We start from the raw sequence: 22097 nt of genomic DNA, 5'->3' as shown, positions 1-22097 counted from the left end.
GACCAAAAGAGTCATCATTAAAGTGTGCCAATCTGATGCCCTTATATAGCTTTTGTCTTTCTTACTTTATCTGACAAGGTTAGACAAGGTTGAATTTATTGAGAGAAGTGAAGTAGGAGATAGGAGAGGTGGGTGTGTAGGCCTAAGTAGTGGATATTTGATTAGGTACTTGATATCTTCTTTAGGTTTTTCTACTTGCTTGCTGAACTTATTGAGTCTATGTCTAGCCACAGCAGATTAGTGAGAACTTTTACTTTGAGGTATATATTTTCTCCTAACTGAATGGATACATGTGCCCATGACTATAATAGTTTCTTTTTTGTCCTGAGTCTGACATCTGATATGCAGGTGCATCTAAATTTTATACCTATGTTTATAACACCACAATTATAATAGTCAAAAATTGGAAATAACCCAGGTATCCAACAACAGATGAATGGCTGAGAAAATTGTGGTGTATATACACAATAGAACACTACTCAGCTATAAAGAATAAAGAATACAACATCTTTGACCCATCTTGGATAGAGCTAGAAGGAATTGTGTTAAGTGAGATAAGCTAGAAATAGAAAGATGAGTGAGATGATCCTGCTCATAAACTTGATGTTGAGAAAGGAAAACAGAAAGGAAACTCAAAGCAGAATTTGGACTGGGTATGAAGTTATCTAGGGAGAGGATGGAATAGGGAGTTCTGGTGGTGGGAATTGTGTGGAGTTGTGCTCCTCTTAACCTATGGTTTTTGTCAGTGTTTTCTTTTCATGAAAAAAAAATAGGTATACACAGATTTTTTTTTTTTTGTATGGGTGTGTTTGATTCTTAGGTGAGGAATTACTGGGTCATAAGGAAAATCCCTTTCTAGTGTTGTGAGGGTTCTCCAGACTGTTCTCCAAGAGAGTTTGATCAATTTGCATTCCCACCCACAGTTCAGGAGTGCTCTTTTGTTCCCACAACCTCTCCAGAATTTGTTTTTATTGTCATTTCTGATGTATGACATTCTCACAGGGGTAGAGTGGTACCACATTATTCTCTTTATTTGCATTTCTCTGTCAATCAGTGATTTGGAGCACTTTTCCATATGGCTGTTGGCCTTTTTTTTTTTTTTTTTTTAAATCTCTTATGCAGTGATAGTCTGTTCATATCCTCCCCTCCTTTTTTTTTTGCCTCCAGGGTTTGGTGCCTGTACCAGGAGTCCTCTGAGAGGGCTACAGTGGTGGCAGGTAGCAGGAGTTGGGAGGCAGGTGTGCTGTCACAGTACTGGTGGTAGGTGACTGTGGTGGTTGGGTGCAGGGTCCAAGGTTCACCTTTGAGGCAATTTACCTCAAAGACAACAGGAGACAGCTGAATTAGCCGGGAAATTGCTTTTCTCTTCAGATAATAATGAAATTCATTTAGTTATTTTGCTGAGAGAGCTCCAAGTTTCCATGATCAGGTCAAAATATTTCTTCCTGGATTTCCAAAAATAATTAATTTTATGATGAATAATCTACACTAATGAAAAACGTAGCAGTATGATAAACATTCCATTTACTATAAGTGGGAGAATAAGTCTTAGATGCTTGGGAAATGTGTGCTATGTATAATAAAAGTCTGTTTTATTTTTAAGGAAAGTCAACACTATGAGATGGAACAACCTAACAAGACCTTCTGAATTTGTCCTAATGGGGCTCTCCTCTAGGCCAGAGGATCAGATGCCTCTCTTTGCCTTATTTCTAGCCATCTACATGGTCATTCTGATGGGAAATCTAATCATTATCCTTGTCATCTATTCCGATAATCGCCTGCAGACACCCATGTACTTCTTTCTAAGCATCTTGTCTTTTGTTGATATTTGCTACACAACAGTTACTATTCCAAAGATGCTGACAAACTTCTTATCAGAAGCAAAGTCCATCCTTTATACTGAATGTCTGACACAGATGTATTTCTTCTTATCCTTTGGAAATGTGGATAGTTACCTCCTAGGCGCCATGGCCATTGATCGTTATGTGGCCATATGCAACCCCTTTCATTACGTCACCAAAATGAGCTATAAATTCTGTGGCATCTTATTGGTAATCGCGTTCATCATCCCATTTCTTCATTCACTACTCCATGTCCTCTTAGTGAATCGACTCACCTTTTGTGCCTCCAACATTATCCGTCTCTTCTTCTGTGATGTAAACCCATTGCTCGAGTTGTCCTGCTCATCTACGTTTGTCAATGAGATAGTGATAAAGACAGAAGGGCTGTGTGTCATTATGACCCCCTTTACATGTATCATAATCTCCTACTTGAGAATCTTCATCACTGTTCTGAAGATCCCTTCAGCAGCTGGGAAATATAAGGCCTTCTCTACCTGTGGTTCTCATCTCACTGTGGTTATTTTGTTTTATGGAAGTGCAAGTTATGTATATTTTCAGCCCCTATCTAGTTATACAGTCAAAGATCGCGTAGCAACACTTTTCTATACTATACTAATTCCAATGCTAAATCCATTTATCTACAGTCTGAGAAACAAAGACATGAAGCGGGGCTTGGGGAAGCTGCTTGTCAAAATAAAATCTCAATAATATGGGTTTCTGTTAAGCATTTGTTGAACTATGCAGCTTCTCTAATCCCTAATTTAAAATGCTTTTTATATGTAACTGAGGAATATTAATAAAGGCACATTGTGGGTGATGGAAAAATATATAGGGCTTATAAGGCTTTTTCCCATCATTGCTAACATTGTATTCAGTAATACTTATGACCCATTAGTTAAGATGAGCGCTATCTGAATCTTTCTACATGGTTTTATTTTTACTCCATCATATCTCACATTTCCAGGAAGTCTTACTGTATTTCTTCCAAACTCAGCTGAAAATTCCTCTGATCACAGGCTGGCATATGGATTGACCTGCCATCACACATGCCCAGCAGAGAAGCAATTCCAGAAGCCAGAATTCCCACCTTCTACACCTCATAAATAATTTTGATCCATACACCCTGTGGGAAAGAAATGATAATGGGAAGATGACTGGAGGAATTTGAACTCCCAACTCCATCAGGAACCAGAGAGTTTGGATTAGACTAGGTAGTTGGTGTATATATGACTTGGAAAGGAATAGATTGTACCTTAAAAAAAAGGACAAATATACATAAGCATAGATAGACAGCAATAAATATAATAGTTACCCCATATCTGCAACCTTGGGAGAACTGCTGTAGCTTCCAATAGAGGGACTGGGGGTTCAGAACTCAGGTGGTTGAAATAGTGTGGAGGTGTTATATTTTTATTTTTTAAATCAATATCAAATAACTAATAAAAAAGAAAAAATCCTCTAAATTATTTGTCTTTCCTGATGTTAATTTTATAAATTATAATTTTTTAATGAATTGACTAAAAGCAGCCATGTGGTCTGCTACAAATCTCTGCAAGTAGGTACTCTCTGCTATAGAGCCATTTTCTTAACCAAAGGAAAATTTTTTACAGTTTGGCATTTTATTGGGGAAAATATCCCTTCACATTTAATCTCTACCCAATAAATTTTAGAATGTGTCTGAATGTTTCAGCACCGCTAATGGGAGTCTTGTAATGCTCTTGGTTGTCATCTTTTGCAATAGCTGGAGCAGGGGAAAAAGAGATATGTTTATCAAGAACACGTTCTGTAAATAGAATCAAAAGGACAGAGTTGAGAATTGAATAATATTGCAAAAATTAATAAATTAAAATTGATTGCCACCTAAATGCCCAGCAACAAAACACTAAAATCATCAGTATATCTGTGATGGAACAATTTGCAATCATAAAACAGAATTATGAAAATCAGTTAATTTCATACCATAACTGATAGTGAGGTTTAAAAATATGCACACTTTGCTTATCATTTTGTTTTAAAAGTTCACTAGATACTTCATACATGTATTTAAAAGATTTCAATGTTAAAAGTCCCCCTCCTCTCCCTTGGATTTCATCCCTGGGGTCTCAGGCTTGCCAAGCAAAAACGCTACCATAGCATTTTATCTCCCTGAATCTGCAGTCAAGCATTTCCCTTTCGCTAATGATCTCTGATACATAATAGAATGTTGTAAAGGTGTGCTAGTAGAATGGTCTAAAGAAAGCATCACAAATTCTAGGATCATATATTTATTAATATTTATTACTTGAGCCTAAACACCCTCCTCCACTACCTCTTATGACACTTCCCTCAATCACTCTACCTGCTCAATGAACTATACAAAAGGAAGTAAGGAGCTGGGGAAATAGCATAATGGTTATGCAAAATGACCTTCATGCCTGAGACTCTGACCTCCCAGTTTTAATCAGTTGTACTACCATAATCCAGAGTAGAGCAGATCTCTGGTGTCTGCCTCTCTCATTTTTTCTCACTAAAATAAATAAATAAAATATGGGAATAAAGAATGTAAAAAAAAGGAAGTAATATATTCTTTTTATGAGTAAAATAGTTGAAATAATTCTTTTATTCTAACATATCATTGCTACCCAATGCCTTATTTTAACATCAAAACAATAACATCCAAAAAATAAACCAAAACACCAATTGCACATAATAACTTGAGGCTGTTCTCCCAGGACCTACATTTAGTGAGATCCAAGGGACTGATATTAAAAAATTTGAGTCCACATTCAGATATGCCAACAAATTCATTTTTTATTTACTCTGAATAGTTTTTTTTTTGATTGTCATGTAGTTATATCTGACAACAACCTCACTGTCTATGCTTTGTCTTGACTTGTCTATACATGTGAATTTCTATTTAAGGATATGACCAAGTTGGTAGCATATAACTAGACTGTTCACTCCCTAGTTAAAATGTCACTCTTAGAGCAAATCTAAAAAGGTATATTCTTTCATCCTTTTTAATCTCTGTAACAGAGCATCAACGTTATTGTTACTCCTTGATAAGCTCGCAAAGAAATAGTATACAACTGGCCAAAAGTTACACTGGCAAAAACTTATATATCAAGTAAAGTACAAGTGTTGTCCCTATGACATCCTTTATTGGAATCATCAAGAAAATAAATGCAGAAAAACTTGAAGCTAATTAAGATCCCACTAGAATCCTGGGTCTATTTCCTCCCTAACCTGAGGCCAGATCTCATAAACCTAATACTGGTTTGGGTACAATGAATGACATCACATCAAGGACACATTGGTGAGGTTGTCTGCCCAGGGAAGTCAGGATAGCATCATGGCAGCATCTGCAAATTGGTAGCTGAAATCAGTAAGATATAAAGCAGGAAAATATGTTTAATAAACAGGAACTCAAAGGTAAGAATAGAGCAGATGAAATTAGGGGTCTTTGGGTGGGAAGAAGGTAGGAAATCTATTTTAGGTATGTTCCAAAGGGACCCATGACTTTAGTAATTTTTGTCTGAACCCAATAGCTAACATGCAGTTGGACTAAAAACATTATCTGGGAAGATGTTGTCAGAGTTGAGAATAGGCCTAGACAAAGAATAACTCTCAAATTTGAAGAGAATACGTAAATACAATTAACTGTTTACCCCACCGATCTGAGCCGGATCCCATATCTATCCACATTTTGCACAGGAGCCTCTGAATCCCTGTCAATCTGAGCTCACAGTCCATGGTCATAGCTGGGAACATTCTAGACTGCACTCATTTCAGGACAGTCTTCCGTGAGTAGCAGAGTATGTTGACCCAGCCTCCCTTCAGAGAGTGGGGCAGTTCCTACCATTGCTGCTCTACAGTGAGGGCAGGTTCTGGAGAGGACCACAAGCGGGATTACAGTGATGTTCCTGATGGGAGTGAGAGATGCTATTTCTTACATAGAAACTTCTTACACCTATTATTGGGACTTAGGCAATAAGACACATGGAGTGCTTGCTCCTACCAAATAATACAGAGACTATAGGCAGGAGAACATTTTCAAGGGCAGTGTCAACATCAACCTAAATAAGGCAGTAAGCATTTCTCCATCTTCTATGAAATACCTCACTGTGTATAATATCAGCTTCTAATTATAATAATGGACACCTAATGGCATTCAGGTTCAAAGATTTCAAAATATTCTCTTTGACAACATAAAGTCTCTCTTCCTGGATCTTCATCCTGCATATGAGCTTCTTCATATCCAATATCATGTCCTTTATTCTCCAGAAAGTTTCCATATAGAGGCCAATATGGCATAATGTCACTGCCCACCTTCTATAATGTGATAGAACAATTGCCTAAAATGTGTGTGGCCCTCCACATAATATCTTTAAAGAGTGGTTTTTTAAACCACAATTGTAAATCAAATCCAGGACCACATTCATGTGCTTATTCTATAGCTAAGCCACCTCCTAAGCAGAATTTTTATTAGTGGTCTAACAATATTTTACAAAAGTAGAAGATTCCAGGGATACAATTTCACACCTATGTGTGGTTTATGAGTCACCACACCAAACAGTTCTGTACACCGACTACCCCCACCACCCATAACCAACATAATTTTCACAAAGTCCAAGACAGTTTGGTTACCTTTGTTGTTGCAAGTTCATTTGCTTCAGTCAACATTTCATATATGAGGAAAACCATCATCTGATAGTTGTCTTTTGCTTCTTATTGCATTTAGCAGAAGCACTCCCAGATCCAGGCATTTTGTGTTGTATGCTTTACATTGGGTAGTTCTCCCCCGCCAAGAGAATTGGATCAGTCCAGTTAGTTTTCGCGGGCCCGCTGGGCCCCGCCCCTAGGAACCCCACCAGAGTTCCAGGGTTCTGAGTGCCAGAGTTTCAGAGTTCGAGAGTTGGAGAGTTGCAGAGTAAGAGAGAGTGCTTGCGCCACCACAAAGAGACAGCAGAGTTCTGCTTGGTGATTAGTTTGTTTTAGTTTATGAATCGTTGTTCCTGAATAAAGAAATACAGCTTCCCTGCCCAGCAATTGTCTCCGCATCTCTGTTACCCGCCCGTGAAGCTAGACCCGCCCGGCCAGCTAGAGCCTCCGAATTTTAACAACAAATGGCGCCTACATGGACCTGACCTGCGCATCTCTCAGATAAGTAAAGACAACTTGGCTACCTATGTACTATGGCCTTCTCTTCTGCTTGTGAAGAGATCTCCAAAGGTCTCTGCTCTTTCTTCACAAGACTGTTTCGCTGTTTCTGGAACATTTATCTCTGGACCACTCTGTGGTTTCCACTCGCTCGGGCGAACTTAGGACAGCCAGCGGGAAGAGCCAGCGGGCGGGAGGCGAGGCGCGGAGCTGCTGTTTCCACCTGGTTAAACAGCCAGCCAGCCGGCTGCGCCCAGACAACCCCGCGCACCGCGCCCGCAGCCCCGCAGCCCGCAGGAGGCTGACGCCAGCACACAGGAGCCTGATGCCAGCACGCAGGAGCCGATGCCAATACGCAGGAGCCCGATGCCACCACACAGGCCAGCCCACAGGAGCCGGCTCTCCACCGCGTAGCGCAGGGCACTGGACCCGTGATCCCTCCACGCTGCTCGGCCACTGCGAGCAGGGCAGCAGACATGGCAGGGCCATGGGGCAGGGCCGCGGCGGCCTATCATGGCCGCCACTCCTGGGCACCTAGGCCCACGCCTTCTACAAAGATGGCCTGCCCACCCTCTTGCTATAAATTCTGGAACGATCCCGGACCTCCTGGACCCCCGGGCTCCCTGCCTAAACTGGGCACACGAGATCTCCAGCTGCCGGTCCGGTCTGAATGCATACAAGCTGGAGTACGCAGATATTTGTACAGAGATTGCAACCTGCAATTCCTAGAAGTGAAGCTGCGTGAGAAGCCACCTCCGGATGGTGAAACCCCCCCCCCCAACAACTAAGACAGTACAGATTTAAATTCATGTTTAAAAATGACATGTCTTCGTAACAAAGGTTTCTCTCCTTGTGTATTAATGACCATGTTTATGTGTATCTTTAAAGTTTGGTAAACAGTAACTTTAAGGCTAAATTCTTACTAACAAAGTTAAATGAAAAAGGTTTTCAACGTAATTCTCATAAAGATAAAATTAACTTACATTTAAAGTCTAAGGTAAAAATTAGTTAACAAACAATATATTTTAACTAAGTTGGTCTAATCAAAAGGTTAAATAGACTTGTTGATATGTAAAACTCTCCATTACCTTCTCTATTAGAAATGGTAGATCGCACAATGGCTATGCTAATTATTCTCATGCCTGAGGTTTCCTTTCCTGCACTCAACTCCATCTTAAATGGGTGCAACAAAAGGTTAAAAAGACGTTGTTGATATGTAAAAGTCTCAAATTCCTTCTCTATTAGAATATTAGATTGTGCTTTGGTTATGCTAATAACAAGTTTTGTTTCATAGTAAGTAAATTGCAGCCAGCTGCCTTTGAGACTCTAGGCTGTTCCCTGCCCCCATGCAAATGCCTGTCGAGGCAAGTACGCCCCCCAGAGGCAAGAAAGTACGCCCCCACCCAGAGGCAAGAAATGTTTTTTTAAGCTGATAAGTTTTGCCCACAGAGGCAAAAATGGCCCCCTCAGGCCTTCCCTTAGCAGCACACTGGTTCTTGTTACTTGCTTACATGTTTCTCCATGTTTGTGCCAGTTTCTTTTTTAAAAATGCCTATATGATATATGTTTCTGTTCACCCCTCACCCTTGATACTATAGTCATTTAGTTAAAAAGAAAAGGGGGAATTATTGTATGCTTTACATTGGGTAGTTCTCCCCCGCCAAGAGAATTGGATCAGTCCAGTTAGTTTCTCGGGCCTGCTTGGTCCCGCCCCGAAGGAACCCCGAGAGAGTTCCAGAGTTCAGAGGGTTCCAGAGTTCCAGAGTAAGAGAGAGTGCTTGCGCCGCCGCAAAGAGACAGCAGAGTTCTGCTTGGTGATTAGTTTGTTTTAGTTTATGAATCGTTGTTCTTTTTTACTGCATAGTACTATTCCATTGAATATATATTCCAAAACTTCTTTATCCAGTCATCTGTCTATGGGCACTAAAGTTGATTCCTTATATTAATTATTATGAATAATCACTTAGCTATATATTTTCTTGTGTAGTATTTCCCTTCACAGCATCATAAAAGCAAGCAACTGAATACTTACGTAGAACTTTTTAAAAATTTTTCTTATTGGGAGATTAATGTTTTATATTCGACTGTGTCACCTGTTGCTTCTGTTCTCCTTGGTCTAGGTTTTTGAGAGAGTCAACATATCAATGACTAAGCCTATGTATTAAAAGACTCTGTCTGTGCTTTAAAAAGTTTGAAACATACAATCAATTTTCCCCGTTCACATAAATTAAACAGAGATTTATATGACTACAAGTTAATAGGAGTGTATATAAATACCATTCCCACTGCCAAAAGACTGTGTCCCAACCCCTACCCCTGCCACTGTGGGAAGCTGAATATCCACCCTCAACCTCACACCAGCGTTTTTACTTTGGTGCCCTACCCCAGATTTAGTCAAATCCTGCTTTTAGTTTCCCTTTCTGTTCTTCTTTCTGAACTTCTGTTGATGAGTGGGATCATCCCATACTCATTTTTATCTTTCTGCCTTAGCTCACGTAACATAATTCCTTCAAGGTCTGTCCAAGATGGGTCAGAGAAGGTGGGTTCATTGTTCTTAATAACTGCATAGTATTCCATACCACAGCTTTCTCAGCCACTCATCTGTTGTTGGGCACCTGGGTTGCTCCCAGGTTTTAGCTATTACAAATTGTGCTGCTATGAACATAGGTGTACACATATATTTTTGGTTGGGTGTTATAGAGTCCTTGGGGTATATCCCCAAGAGAGGAATTACTGGGTCATATGGTAGGTCCCTGTCTAGCCTTGTGAGAGTTCTCCAGACTGCTTTCCAGAGAGGCTGGACCAATTTACGTTCCCACCAGCAGTGCAGAAGGTTTCCTGTGTCTACACCGCCTCTCCAATATTTGTTGCTGTTGTCCTTTTTGATGTATGCCATTCTCACAGGAGTGAGGTGGTATCTCAATGTTGTCTTTATTTGCATTTCTCTGACAATCAGCGACCTGGAGTAGTTTTTCATATGTTTGCTAGCCTTTTGGATCTCCTCTGGAGTGAATGTTCTGTTCATATCCTCTGCCCATTTTTGGATGGGGTCATTTGCTTTTTTGGTGCTAAGTTTACTGAGCTCTTTGTATATTTTAGTGACTAGACTCTTGTCCGATGTACGGCATGTGGAGATCTTCTCCCTTTCTGTGAGGGGTCTCTTTGTTTGTGTGATAGTTTCTTTGGCTGTGCAGAAGCTTTTCAATTTGATGTAGTCCCACTGACTTGTTTCTGACTTAGTCTTTCTTGCCAATTGGGTTTGGATCATCAAAGATGTCCTTGAGGTTTAGGTGGGAAAGAGTTACACCAATGTTTTCCTCTAAGTATTTGATAGTTTCTGGTCTAACATCCAAGTTCTTGATCAATTTGGAGTTTATTTTTGTTTCTGGTGAAATAAGGTGGTTCAGTTTCATTCTTTTGCATATTTCAACCCAGTTTTCCCAGCACCATTTATTGAAGAGAGCCTTCTTCTTCCATTTAATACTTTGGGCCCCTTTATCAAAGATTAGATGCCCATAGGTGTGGGTGTTTATTTCTGGGTGTTCAGTTCTGTTCCACAGGTCAGTATGCCTATTTTTGTTCCAGCACCAGGTTGTTTTGATGATGATGGCCTTATAATATAGTTTGAGATCTGGGAGTGTGATGCCTCCATTTCTGTTTCTTTTTATCAAGATTGTTTTGGCAATTCTAGGTGTTTTCTGGTTCCAGATAAATGATTGTATTTTATGTTCTATTCTCTTAAAGAAGCTTGGTGGAACTTTGATAGGTATTGCATTAAATTTGTATATGGCTCTGGGGAGAATATTCATTTTGATGATATTTATTCTTCCAATCCATTAGCATGGGATGTCTTTCCATTTCTTGGTATCAGTTTCTATGTCCTTTAATAGCGACTCTTAGCTTTCACTATACAAGTCTTTTACATCTTTGGTCAGCTTAACTCCTAGGTATTTTATTGATTTTGCTGCAACAGTGAATGGGAGTGACTTCTGGATGTCTTCTTCTCAGATTTAGTGTTTGCATATAGAAATGACACTGATTTTTGTACATTGATTTTGTAGCCTGACACCTTGCTATATTGCCTAATAACTTGCAGTAATTTTCTGCTGGATTCTTTAGGTTTTTCTATGTATCCTATCATATCATCGGCAAATAGTGAGAGCTTGACTTCTTCCATTCCAATCTGTATTCCTTTTATTTCTTTCTCTTGCCTGATTGCTATGGCAAGAACCTCCCATAGGATGTTGAAGAGTAATGGTGATAGTGGAGAGCCCTGTCTAGTCCCTGATCTGAGGGCAAGCACTTTCAGCTTCTGTCCATTGAGTATGATGTTGGCTGTAGGTTTGCTATATATGGACTCCACTATCTTGAGGAATTTCCCATCTACTTCCATTTTTTGTAGTGTTTTGAGCATGAATGGGTTTTGAATTTTTTCAAAGTCTTTCTCAGCATCTATTGATATAATTATGTGGTGTTTGGTTTTGCTTTTATTGATGTGGTGTATGACATTGATTGACTTACGGATGTTGAACCAGCCTTGCATTCCTGGGATGAATCCCACTTGGTCATGATGAACAATCTTTTTGATATACTGCTGTATCTGGTTGGCTAGGTTCTTGTTTATTAGTTTGGCAGTTATGTTCATCAGAGATATTGGTGTATAGTTTTCCTTTTTTGTTGTTTCCCTATCAGCTTTTGTTATAAGGGTGATTTTGGCTTCATAGAAGGTATAACTGAGTATTCCTGCTTCTTCAATTTTTTGGAAGAGCTTTAGAAATATAGGTATTAATTGTTTTCTGAAAGTTTTGTAGAATTCGTTTGTGAAGCCATTTGGTCCAGGCTTTTTGTTGTTGGGAAGATTCTTAATAATGGCTTCAATTTCTCTGTCTTTGATTGGTGCATTTATTTTTTGTAGTTCTTCTTAGTTCAGTTTTGGAAGGGTATATGTTTCCAGGAACTCTTCCATTTCTTCCAGATACTCTAGGTTGATGGAGTATAGTTCTTTGTAGAAGTCTTGGCTGATTTTCTGGATTTCTGTGATGTCCGTTCTGACATCTTCTTTATTGTTTACAACTCTATTTATTTGAGTCTTCTTTCTCTCTCTCTCTCTCTCTTTTAGTGAGTCTGACTAGGCGTTTGTCAATCTTGTTTAATTTTTCAAAGAGCCAACATTTTGCTTTATTGATCTTTTGTATGTTTCTCTTATTTTCAATGTTGTTTATTTCTGCTCTAATTTTAGTGATTTCCATCCGTCTGGTTGCTTTAGGGTTCCTTTGTTCTTCCTCTAAGTCCTTAAGGCATGCAGTAAGGTCGTTTATTTGAGCTTTTTCTTGTTCTCTAATATGGAATTATATGGCTATGAGTTTCCCTCTCAATACTGCTTTAGCTGTGTCACAAATATTTTGATAACTTGTATCTTTGTTTTCATTTGTTTCCAGGAACATTTGAATTTCTTGCTTGAGTACCTCTCTGACCCAGCAGTTCTTAAGCAGCATGTTGTTGAGTTTCCAAATTCTGTGACTTTTAGTAATTTTCTGTTTTTTGTTGAATGTTAGCTTTACCCACTGTGGTCTGAGAAGGTACTTGGGATGATTTCAATACTTTTGAATTTGTTGACGTTGTTTTTGTGGCCTAACATGTGGTCTATCCTTGAATGGGTTGTGTGGATATGAAAAGTATGTCTATTCCAGTTTTTTGGGGTGAAGGACTCTGAAAATGTCCAGGAGGTCTAGTCTGTCCATCTCTTCATTTAATTCTCTTGTTTCTTTGTTGATTCTCTGCTTTGTTGATCTGTCTAATTGTGAGAGTGGGGTGTTGAAGTCTCCTACCCTTATTGTATTACTGTTGATGTATTTTTGTAGTTCTTTCAGTATGTGCTCGATAGCATGATTTCTTAAAGCTCCATCCAAGATGGGCTGAAAACGGTGAAGTCAACATTTTTAGTAACTGAGTAGTATTTCATTGCGTATATAGATTCCAACTTGCTCAGTCACTCATCTGTTGTTGGACACTTGGTTGCTTCCAGGTTTTGACCATTACAAATTGTGCTGCTAAGAACATAGGTATACACAAACCGTTTTGGATGGATGTGTTAGGTCCTTAGGATATATCCCAAGGAAAGAAATTGCAGGATTATAGGGTAAGTCCATTTCTAGCATTCTGAAAGTTCTCCAGACTGCTTTCCACAGGGGTGGACCAATTTACATTCCCATCAGCAGTGAAGAAGGGTTCCTTTGACCCCACAACTCTCCAGCATTTGTTGATGCTACCTTTTCTGATGTATGACATTCTCACAGGAGTGAAGTAGTATCTCATTGTTGTCTTATTTGCATTAATCTGACAGTCAGAGACTTGGAGCATTTTTTCATGTGTTTCTCAGCCTTTTGGTTCTCTTCTGTGGTGAATATTCTTTCCATGTTCTCTCCCCATTTTTGGATGGGGTTATTTGTTTTCTTGTTATTGAGTTTGGCAAGCACTTTATATATTCTGGCTATTAGCCTCTTGTCTGATATATGGCAAGCAAAGAGCTTCTCCCATTCTGTGAAGGGACTCTTTGTTTGGGTAATAGTTTCCTTTGCTGTGAAGAAACTTTCTAATTTGATGTAGTCCCATAGTTTTTATTGAAGATGACTTTAAAATTTATGCAGAAAAGAGTTCTGGCAATATTTTCCTCTAAGTATCTGATAGTTTCTAGTCTAACATCCAGGTCGTTGATCCACTTGGAATTTACTTTTGTGTTTGGTGAGATATAGTGGTTCAATGTCATTCTTCTGCATGTTTCAACCCATTTTTTCCAGCAACATTTGTTGAAGAGACACATCTCTTTTAATAGTCTGGGCTCTTTTGTCAAAGATAGATGTCCATAGGTGTGGGAGCTACCTCTGGGCTATCGATGCTATTCCACTGGTCAGTGTCTATTCATGTTCCAGTACCAAGCAGTTTTGATGACAATGGCCTTATAATACAATTTGAGGTCTGGCAATGTGATGACTCCAGTTCTGTTCTGTCTTCTCAAGATTGTTTTGGCATAATAATCTTGAGGGGAAAAAAAAAAACTAGTATAGCCACAGGCCCTTTGGAATATAACTAAAATATGCCTACTAGCTATCTACCAAATGGAGAGCCCCCCAACTATTCACCTGCACTAATGCAGCCATTAGGCCCCTGATTGTTCAACAATTTGTTTGGCTTTGTATCTTAACTCTTTTCAACCACCAGGTTCCAGATGCTAGCATGATGCCAACCATACTTCACTAGACAGACAATCCTACCAATGTGTCCTGGAGCTCTGCTTAACCAGAGGCCCACCCTACTAGGGAAAGAGAGAGGTAGGCTTGGAGTATGGATCTACCTGCCAATGCCCATCTTCAGCTAGGAAGCAGTTACAGAAGCCAGCCCTTCCACTTTCTGAATCCCATAATGACCCTGGGTCCATACTCCCAGAGGAATCAAGAATAGGAAAACTATCAGAGGAGGGGATGGGATACAGAGTTCTGGGGGTGGGAATTGTGTGAAGTTCTACCCCTCTTATCTTATGGGTTAGTCAGTGTTTCCTTTTTTAAAATTAAAAAGTTAAAAATAAATAAATAAGTAAATAAAATAAAATCTTTAAAAAAATTAAATAGAATCTTCTCATAATTATATTGGAAATATTAAGGTAAATTTTGAAACCAATAAAAAAATTATAGTTGTAGCAATTTAAGAGGAAGGAAGTATACAGGATAGAGTTGTTTAGTTTTAATTGTATATTTTTAAATATTTTGTTTACTTTCTTTTAATGAGAGCAACACAGAAAGAGAGAAAGAGAAACCTGAGTAGTGCTCAGTTCAGTTTTACAATGGTGCTGGGGATTGAACCTCAGAGCCTCAGGCATGAGAGTCTTTTGCATAACCATTATGCTATCTCTCCAGCCCTTAATTCTTAATTGTATTTATTTATTTATTTATTTTTTAGAAAGGCAGACTGCCACATGCAGAACCTCATTTGGATGTATCTGCAGTCTTGGAAGCTTGATTACCCCACATTCTCCTACAAATGGATCTTGAGAGCTTGTTTGGAGGTTCTAGTATGGAAGCGCAGCTACTCTACCAAAGACTGGTCTTCTCTTTTCAGGGAAGGCATCCTTTTTGACCACGTGTGCAGCATGAAGCAGTGAGGGAGGAAAGGGACGCCTGCCTAGCCAGCTAGATCAGCAGAATCAAGCCTGGTGATCAATACGGTGACAGATGTCACAGCCAGATCACACTCTCATCCACCCTTAACTGTATCTTAAAACAGTCTACTCTTAACGCTTGAGCCCTGGGTTAATTATTTGAACTAGTGGTGATAGGTAATAAATGTTTATAGAATTCTATAGTCATGTGTGTAATATAGTGTCAAATCTTTGGTGTTCTGATATATTAATTGAAATTCTAATAATTCCTACATAAATACTAGATTCTTCACTATATCATTTTAATCATCTTATTGAGGGCTTACTGATTTACAATGCCATTGTTGACATATGGGTAAAATTTCTCATCATCTCATGACAGATGTCTGCAATACACTCTCAGCCCCAAATTAAATGCATTTCCAGGATGCCAGCATCCTCTACAATCCCTCCTTTCCCCTCTTCCCCAGAGTCCTTTGCTCTGCTATAATACTCTACATCTAGTCCAAGTTTCATTTGGTGTTTTCCTCATTACATCTTATAACTATATCTTTCTTTGAAGAAATGTCTTTTCAGATCCCTTGTTAGTTCTTTAATTGGCTTGTTTTCCTGTTGAGTTTTACACTACCTTATATATTTTGGTCATTAAGTCTTTATATGAAACATATGCTTTACAAACACTTTCTCCTATTCTACTTGTTTTGCAATTTGTTGACTGTTTCCTATGGCATAAACATCAAGACACTGTAAGAAATTTTAGGAAAAATGAAGAAGAACAGTGGTATTTGGAGTAGAAGATATGATTTTCCTGGTTCCTTAGAGGACTGTCTTTCATAATTGAAAATAATAAGTTGTTTTCAACTTAGTTTTCTAACTGAACACTGGGGATTTGATGAAAAGGTACAAGACAAACAAAAATTGAAAAAAGGTTCAATATGACTTCATCAGTTGGGAGAGCCTTGCAGTACCTGGGAATGCACTCATATTCAGGAATAGTTGAAAGTTTGTCAAAGGTAAGTAAGTGTTAGCCATCTGCAGTAGTGATTGAGATAGTCATAGGAGAAAATTCATAGTTATAAAGCAGACGAAGAGAATAAGTGAGTAGCTGTTCTCCCTATTGTGTGCCTTGAATTGGGACTGCCAAATGAGTCATGATCTCATAAAAAATAATATGCCCACAAGTTGGTAAGTAAGAATAGGATATGCTTAAAAATAAGAAAGAGGCTATATCTATGCAACACTAGATTCAACTCTCTGGGCCTTTTTTTTTCCTAGTTAAGTAATAATTCACTTGGGGGTTGGGAAGATCTATTGATCACAATGAAGGCAGCAAAAGGGTTATAAAATAATATCAATATTCAATGTCCAAATTCCAAAATAAATAATCAAGGAAAAAACTTAGAAACTAAATGTATAGGTGATCCCAAAATAATTACCCAAGCAAGCTGGCCTACAAAAATACCCAAATAGGTAAAGCTTCCCCCCCTTGTTCTAATCTGTACCTGACTTGTATGAAGCTGAATCAGAATATGATTATCAGACAGCATTTCAGATGAGAGAAGAGGTAGGTCTCTCTATGCCCATTTCTTCCTCTGATCTTACTATCCTTTCTGTAGTCTATTTCCCAGATTCTCTACATGTCTCTGAAATTGCAGGGAGCAAAAAAAAAAAAAAAGAATTTATTGTCTGTTGTAGAAATAGTTTCCATTTCTTATAATTTGTATTAGTCATTTAATAATGATGAAAAATACTGTAAGATAACAAGGGTACAATACCACACAGTACCCACCACCAGAGTTCTATATCCCATCTCCTCAATTAGAAGCTTCTGTGTTCTTTACCCCTCTCTGTGAGTGTGGAACAATATTCTTTATTAAGTGCTGAAGGTGGAAGGAAGGTCTAGCTTCTGTAATTGCTGAGCATGGACATTGACAGGTTGATCCATACCCCCAGCCTGTTTCTGTCTTTTCCTAGTGGGGTAGGTCTCTGGAGAGGTGAGGTTTCAGGACACACTGTTGAGGTTATCTGTCTAGGGAGGTCAAGACAGTGTTAAGGTAGCATCCGCAACTTGGAGGCTGAAACGTGGTAAGATGTGAAGCAAATTGTTCAATAAACAGGAACCTAAAGGTAGGAATAAAGCAAATGAAACTAGGGGTCTTCATGTGAAAAGAAGCTAAGAAGTTTATTTTAGATTTATTCCATGTGGCCCATGACCTGAGTAATTTTTGCCTGAGATCAGTAAGAAACATGCAGGTGAATTAAAAGTATTGTCTGGGAAGATGGTGTTAGAGTTCAGACTATGACTAGAGAGCTGGGTTAGTGCAGAAAATAGCTCCAAAAATGAGGAAGTTATATAAATATCATTAATTGTTTACCCCATTGATCTGATGTAAGGCCCATGTCTCATCATATTCAGCACAGAAGCCTTTGTAACCTCTGACTCCCTGTCAATCTAAACTTGCAGTCTATGATCACAACCAGGAACATTCTGATGCACTCATTCCAGATCAGTCTTCCTCAAGTGGCAGAGTATGTTGACCAAATGTCCCTTCAGAGAGTGGGGCCGTCCCTACTATTGCTGCTCTACAGTGAGGGCAAGCTCCTGGAAAGTCCCACAAAAGGACTGATGATGATTTCTTGATGGAACTTACCAGTGATGGTGGAGAGAAGTATCTATTAGAGGTGTAGGCCTATATATCAATATGCAAATTCAGAGATTAACTGACTAGAGTCTCAGATGATAGGATGGCCTGGGAGTGACCAAAACAGTCATCATTAAAGTGTGCCAGTCTCATGCCCTTGTCTAGCTTTTGTCGTTCTTACTTTATCTGACAAGGTTAGACAAGGTTGAATTTATTGAGAGAAGTGAAGTAGGAGATAGGAGAGGTGGGTGTGTAGGCCTAAGTAGTGAATATTTGATTAGGTACTTGATGTCTTCTTTAGTTTTTTCTACTTGCTTGCTGAACTTATTGAGTCTATGTCTAGCCACAGCAGATTAGTGAGAACTTTTACTTTGAGGTATATATTTTCTCCTAACTGAATGGATACATGTGCCCATGTACCCTGCCCCTTCGGCCCTGGACTATATCTAGAGTCTGTAACGTTGTTAGGGAATGAACCATATGAAATGGAGGTAGGGAGTCCCATGTGTTAGGTAATAAGTCTCACCAGATTACTGGAGTTTGAGGTAACCGGCTTGGCATCTCTGGATACAGTGTGAAGAAAAACATGGTATGGTGGCCCAGGTTACATGGATTTGATTGAAGACAGCAGAGGCAGTATCACAGGGGCGGAAATCAAAAGGAGAAGCATGAAGAAATACAAACAAAGTCCCAGAGGTTCTGGGACTGAAAGAAACGTAAATTTTAAAGAGAATGAGGAAGTTTCCTTGCTGTCTTAGAATTTAAGAAAGCAACAGAGACTTACTGATATACACAAGTTATTTGGCATTGGTTTACTTTGAAAATATCATGTTTAGGTTTAGTGTACCAGAGGAGATGTTACCATGATTTACATCATTTAATGCTATTTATAAATAACTATTAGATGAAGAAAAGATTGGTTGCTTCTGCTCTACCTGGTCTAAGATTATTTTTGATATAGTATTTCAAAAAATTATTATTAGAAATGCTTTAACAATGTAAGGTCAGTGTCCAAATATATTCAGTGTATAAAACTGAAACATTAAGTTCTTAGACTAAAGAAATATATACTCAGAGCTGAAATCTATGAATTTAACGAACTAGAGGTAATATATTTCCCCCAACATTGAATAAATAGTGATTTATAAAACTATAAATTAGAGTATAGATTAACACCATTCCCACCATCAAAGATCTGTGCCCCATGTACAAACTATTGTATTTTACTGTTGACTATAAACTTTTAATCCCTCAATGAGGATTTAAAAAAAAAAAAGGTGTGTCACTACCCCTACCCCATATAGTGGCGCTGAAAATCTACCCTCCCTCAATCCTGAAACACGTACTTTGGTGCAATACTTCATACCCAGTCCAAATTCTGCTTTGAGTTTCCTTTCTGTTTTCCTTTCTCAACATCTAGTTTATGAGCAGGATCATCTCACTCATCTTTCTATTTCTAGCTTATCTCACTTAACACAATTCCTTCTAGCTCTATCCAAGATGGGTCAAAGATGTTGTATTCTTTATTCTTTATAGCTGAGTAATGTTCTATTGTGTATATACACCACAATTTTCTCAGTCATTCATCTGTTGCTAGACATCTGGGTTATTTCTAGTTTTTGGCTATTATAAATTGTGATGCTATAAACCTAGTTATACAATTTAGATGCACCTGCATATCAGATATCAGGCTCAGGAAAAAGAAACAACTAGTATAGTCATTGGCCCTTTGGAATATAACTAAAATAGGCCTACTAACTATCTATGAAACAGAGATCCCCCACCCCAACTCTTCATATGAACTTTTCCAACCTTTAGGTTCAGGATTAGTCAACAGTTATTTATTTTTTTTTTGATTCTGTGTGTTAACTCTTTTTTCAGCCACCAGGTTCCAGATGCTAACCTGATGCCCACCAGACATCCCTGGGCAGATGACCCCACCAATGTGTCCTCGAGCCCTGCTTCCCCAGAGCCCTGCCCCTCCAGGGAAAGAGAGAGGCAGGCTGGGAGTATGGATCTACCTGCCAGTGCCCATGTTCAATGGGGAAGCAATTACAGAACCCATACCTTCCACCTTCTGCACCCCATAATAATCCTGGGTCCATACTCCCAGAGGGATAAAGAATAGGAAAGTTATCTAGGCAGGGGATGGGATAGGGAGTTCTGGTGGTGAGAATTGTGTGGAGTTGTAGCTCTCTTAACGTATGGTTTTTGTCAGTGTTTTCTTTTCATTAAAAAAACAAACAAACATAGGTATAAACAGATTTTTTTTTTTTGGATGAGTGTGTTTGATTCCTTAGGTGTGGAATTACTGGGTCATAAGGAAAGTCCCTTTATACTGTTGTGAGGGTTCTCCAGACTGCTCTCCATGGGGCTTTGGCCAATTTGCATTCCCACCCACAGTGCAAGAGTGTTCTTTAGTCCCCACAGCCTCTCCAGAATTTGTTTTTACTCTCATTTCTGATGTATGACATTCTCACAGGGGTAAAGTGGTATCACATTATTCTCTTTATTTGCATTTCTCTGACAATCAGTGATTTGGAGCACTTTTTCCCATGGCTGTTGGCCTTTTGTGTCTCTTATGCAGTGATAGTCTGTTCATATCCCCCCACCCCGTTTTTGTTTTTTTTGCTTCCAGTGTTATTGCTGTGTTTGGTGCCTGCACCAGGAGTCCTCTGAGAGGGCTGCAGTGATGGCAGGCAGTGGGAGTTGGGTGGCAGGTGTGTTGTGTCAGTGCAGGTGGTAGGTGACTGTGGTGGTTGGGTGCAGGGTCCAAGGTTCACTTTTGAGGCAATTTACCTCAGAGACAACAGGAGATAGCTGAATTAGTCTGGAAATTGCTTTTTTCCTCAGTTAATGATGAAATTCATTTAGTCATTTTGATGAGAGAGCTTCAAGTTTCCATGATCAGGTCATGGAAATCCTACCTGGAAGTCCAAAAAAAATTTTTATGATGAATAATCTACACTAATGGAGGAAAGTAGCAGTATGATAAACATTCCATTTACTATAAGTGGGAGAATAAGTCTTAAATGCTTGGGAAATGTGTGCTATGTATAATAAAAGTCTGTTTTATTTTTAAGGAAAGTCAACACTATGAGATGGAACAACCTAACAAGACCTTCTGAATTTGTCCTAATGGGGCTCTCCTCTAGGCCAGAGGATCAGATGCCTCTCTTTGCCTTATTTCTAGCCATCTACATGGTCATTCTGATGGGAAATCTAATCATTATCCTTGTCATCTATTCCGATAATCGCCTGCAGACTCCCATGTACTTCTTTCTAAGCATCTTGTCTTTTGTTGATATTTGCTACACAACAGTTACTATTCCAAAGATGCTGACAAACTTCTTATCAGAAGCAAAGTCCATCCTTTATACTGAATGTCTGACACAGATGTATTTCTTCTTATCCTTTGGAAATGTGGATAGTTACCTCCTAGGCGCCATGGCCATTGATCGTTATGTGGCCATTTGCAACCCCTTTCATTACGTCACCAAAATGAGCTATAAATTCTGTGGCATCTTATTGGTATTCGCGTTCATCATCCCATTTCTTCATTCACTACTCCATGTCCTCTTAGTGAATCGACTCACCTTTTGTGCCTCCAATGTTATCAGTCACTTCTTCTGTGATGTAAACCCAGTGCTTAAGTTGTCCTGCTCATCTACGTTTGTCAATGAGATAGTGATAAAGACAGAAGCTCCTTTTGTCATAATGACCCCCTGTACATGTATCATAATCTCCTACTTGAGAATCTTCATCACTGTTCTGAAGATCCCTTCAGCAGCTGGGAAATATAAGGCCTTCTCTACCTGTGGTTCTCATCTCACTGTGGTTATTTTGTTTTATGGAAGTGCAAGTTATGTATATTTTCAGCCCCTATCTAGTTATACAGTCAAAGATCGCGTAGCAACACTTTTCTATACTATACTAATTCCAATGCTAAATCCATTTATCTACAGTCTGAGAAACAAAGACATGAAGCGGGGCTTGGGGAAGCTGCTTGTCAAAATAAAATCTCAATAATATGGGTTTCTGTTAAGCATTTGTTGAACTATGCAGCTTCTCTAATCCCTAATTTAAAATGCTTTTTATGAGTAACTGAGGAATATTAATAAAGGCACATCGTGGGTGATGGAAAAATATATAGGGCTTATAGGGCTTTTTCCCATCATTGCTAACATTGTATTCAGTAATACTTATGACCCATTAGTTAAGATGAGCGCTATCTGAATCTTTCTACATGGTTTTATTTTTACTCCATCATATCTCACATTTCCAGGAAGTCTTACTGTATTTCTTCCAAACTCAGCTGAAAAT

The 22097-nt window shown here is 38.9% G+C and overlaps 2 protein-coding genes across 2 annotated transcripts; both read left to right on the top strand.

The window, feature by feature from the left end:
- The first annotated feature begins 1613 nt into the window (after positions 1-1613).
- On the top strand, positions 1614-2549 carry LOC103129009 (olfactory receptor 1L1-like). The gene has a single exon (XM_007539951.2). It carries the CDS (start codon positions 1617-1619, stop codon positions 2547-2549), a length of 933 nt encoding a protein of 310 aa, XP_007540013.2. The 5' UTR covers positions 1614-1616.
- An 18238-nt stretch (positions 2550-20787) lies between these two features.
- LOC103129010 (olfactory receptor 1L1-like) lies at positions 20788-21803 on the top strand. Its single transcript, XM_007539952.2, has one exon. The coding sequence runs from the start codon at positions 20871-20873 to the stop codon at positions 21801-21803; it is 933 nt and encodes a 310-aa protein (XP_007540014.2). The 5' UTR covers positions 20788-20870.
- The last annotated feature ends 294 nt before the right edge of the window (positions 21804-22097 follow it).

This window comes from Erinaceus europaeus, chromosome 10 (genome assembly GCF_950295315.1).
Source record: "Erinaceus europaeus chromosome 10, mEriEur2.1, whole genome shotgun sequence".
NCBI lineage: Eukaryota > Metazoa > Chordata > Mammalia > Eulipotyphla > Erinaceidae > Erinaceus > Erinaceus europaeus.
Note: the sequence above shows the minus strand (reverse complement) of the source record. Positions and strands in the feature narration are given on the sequence as shown.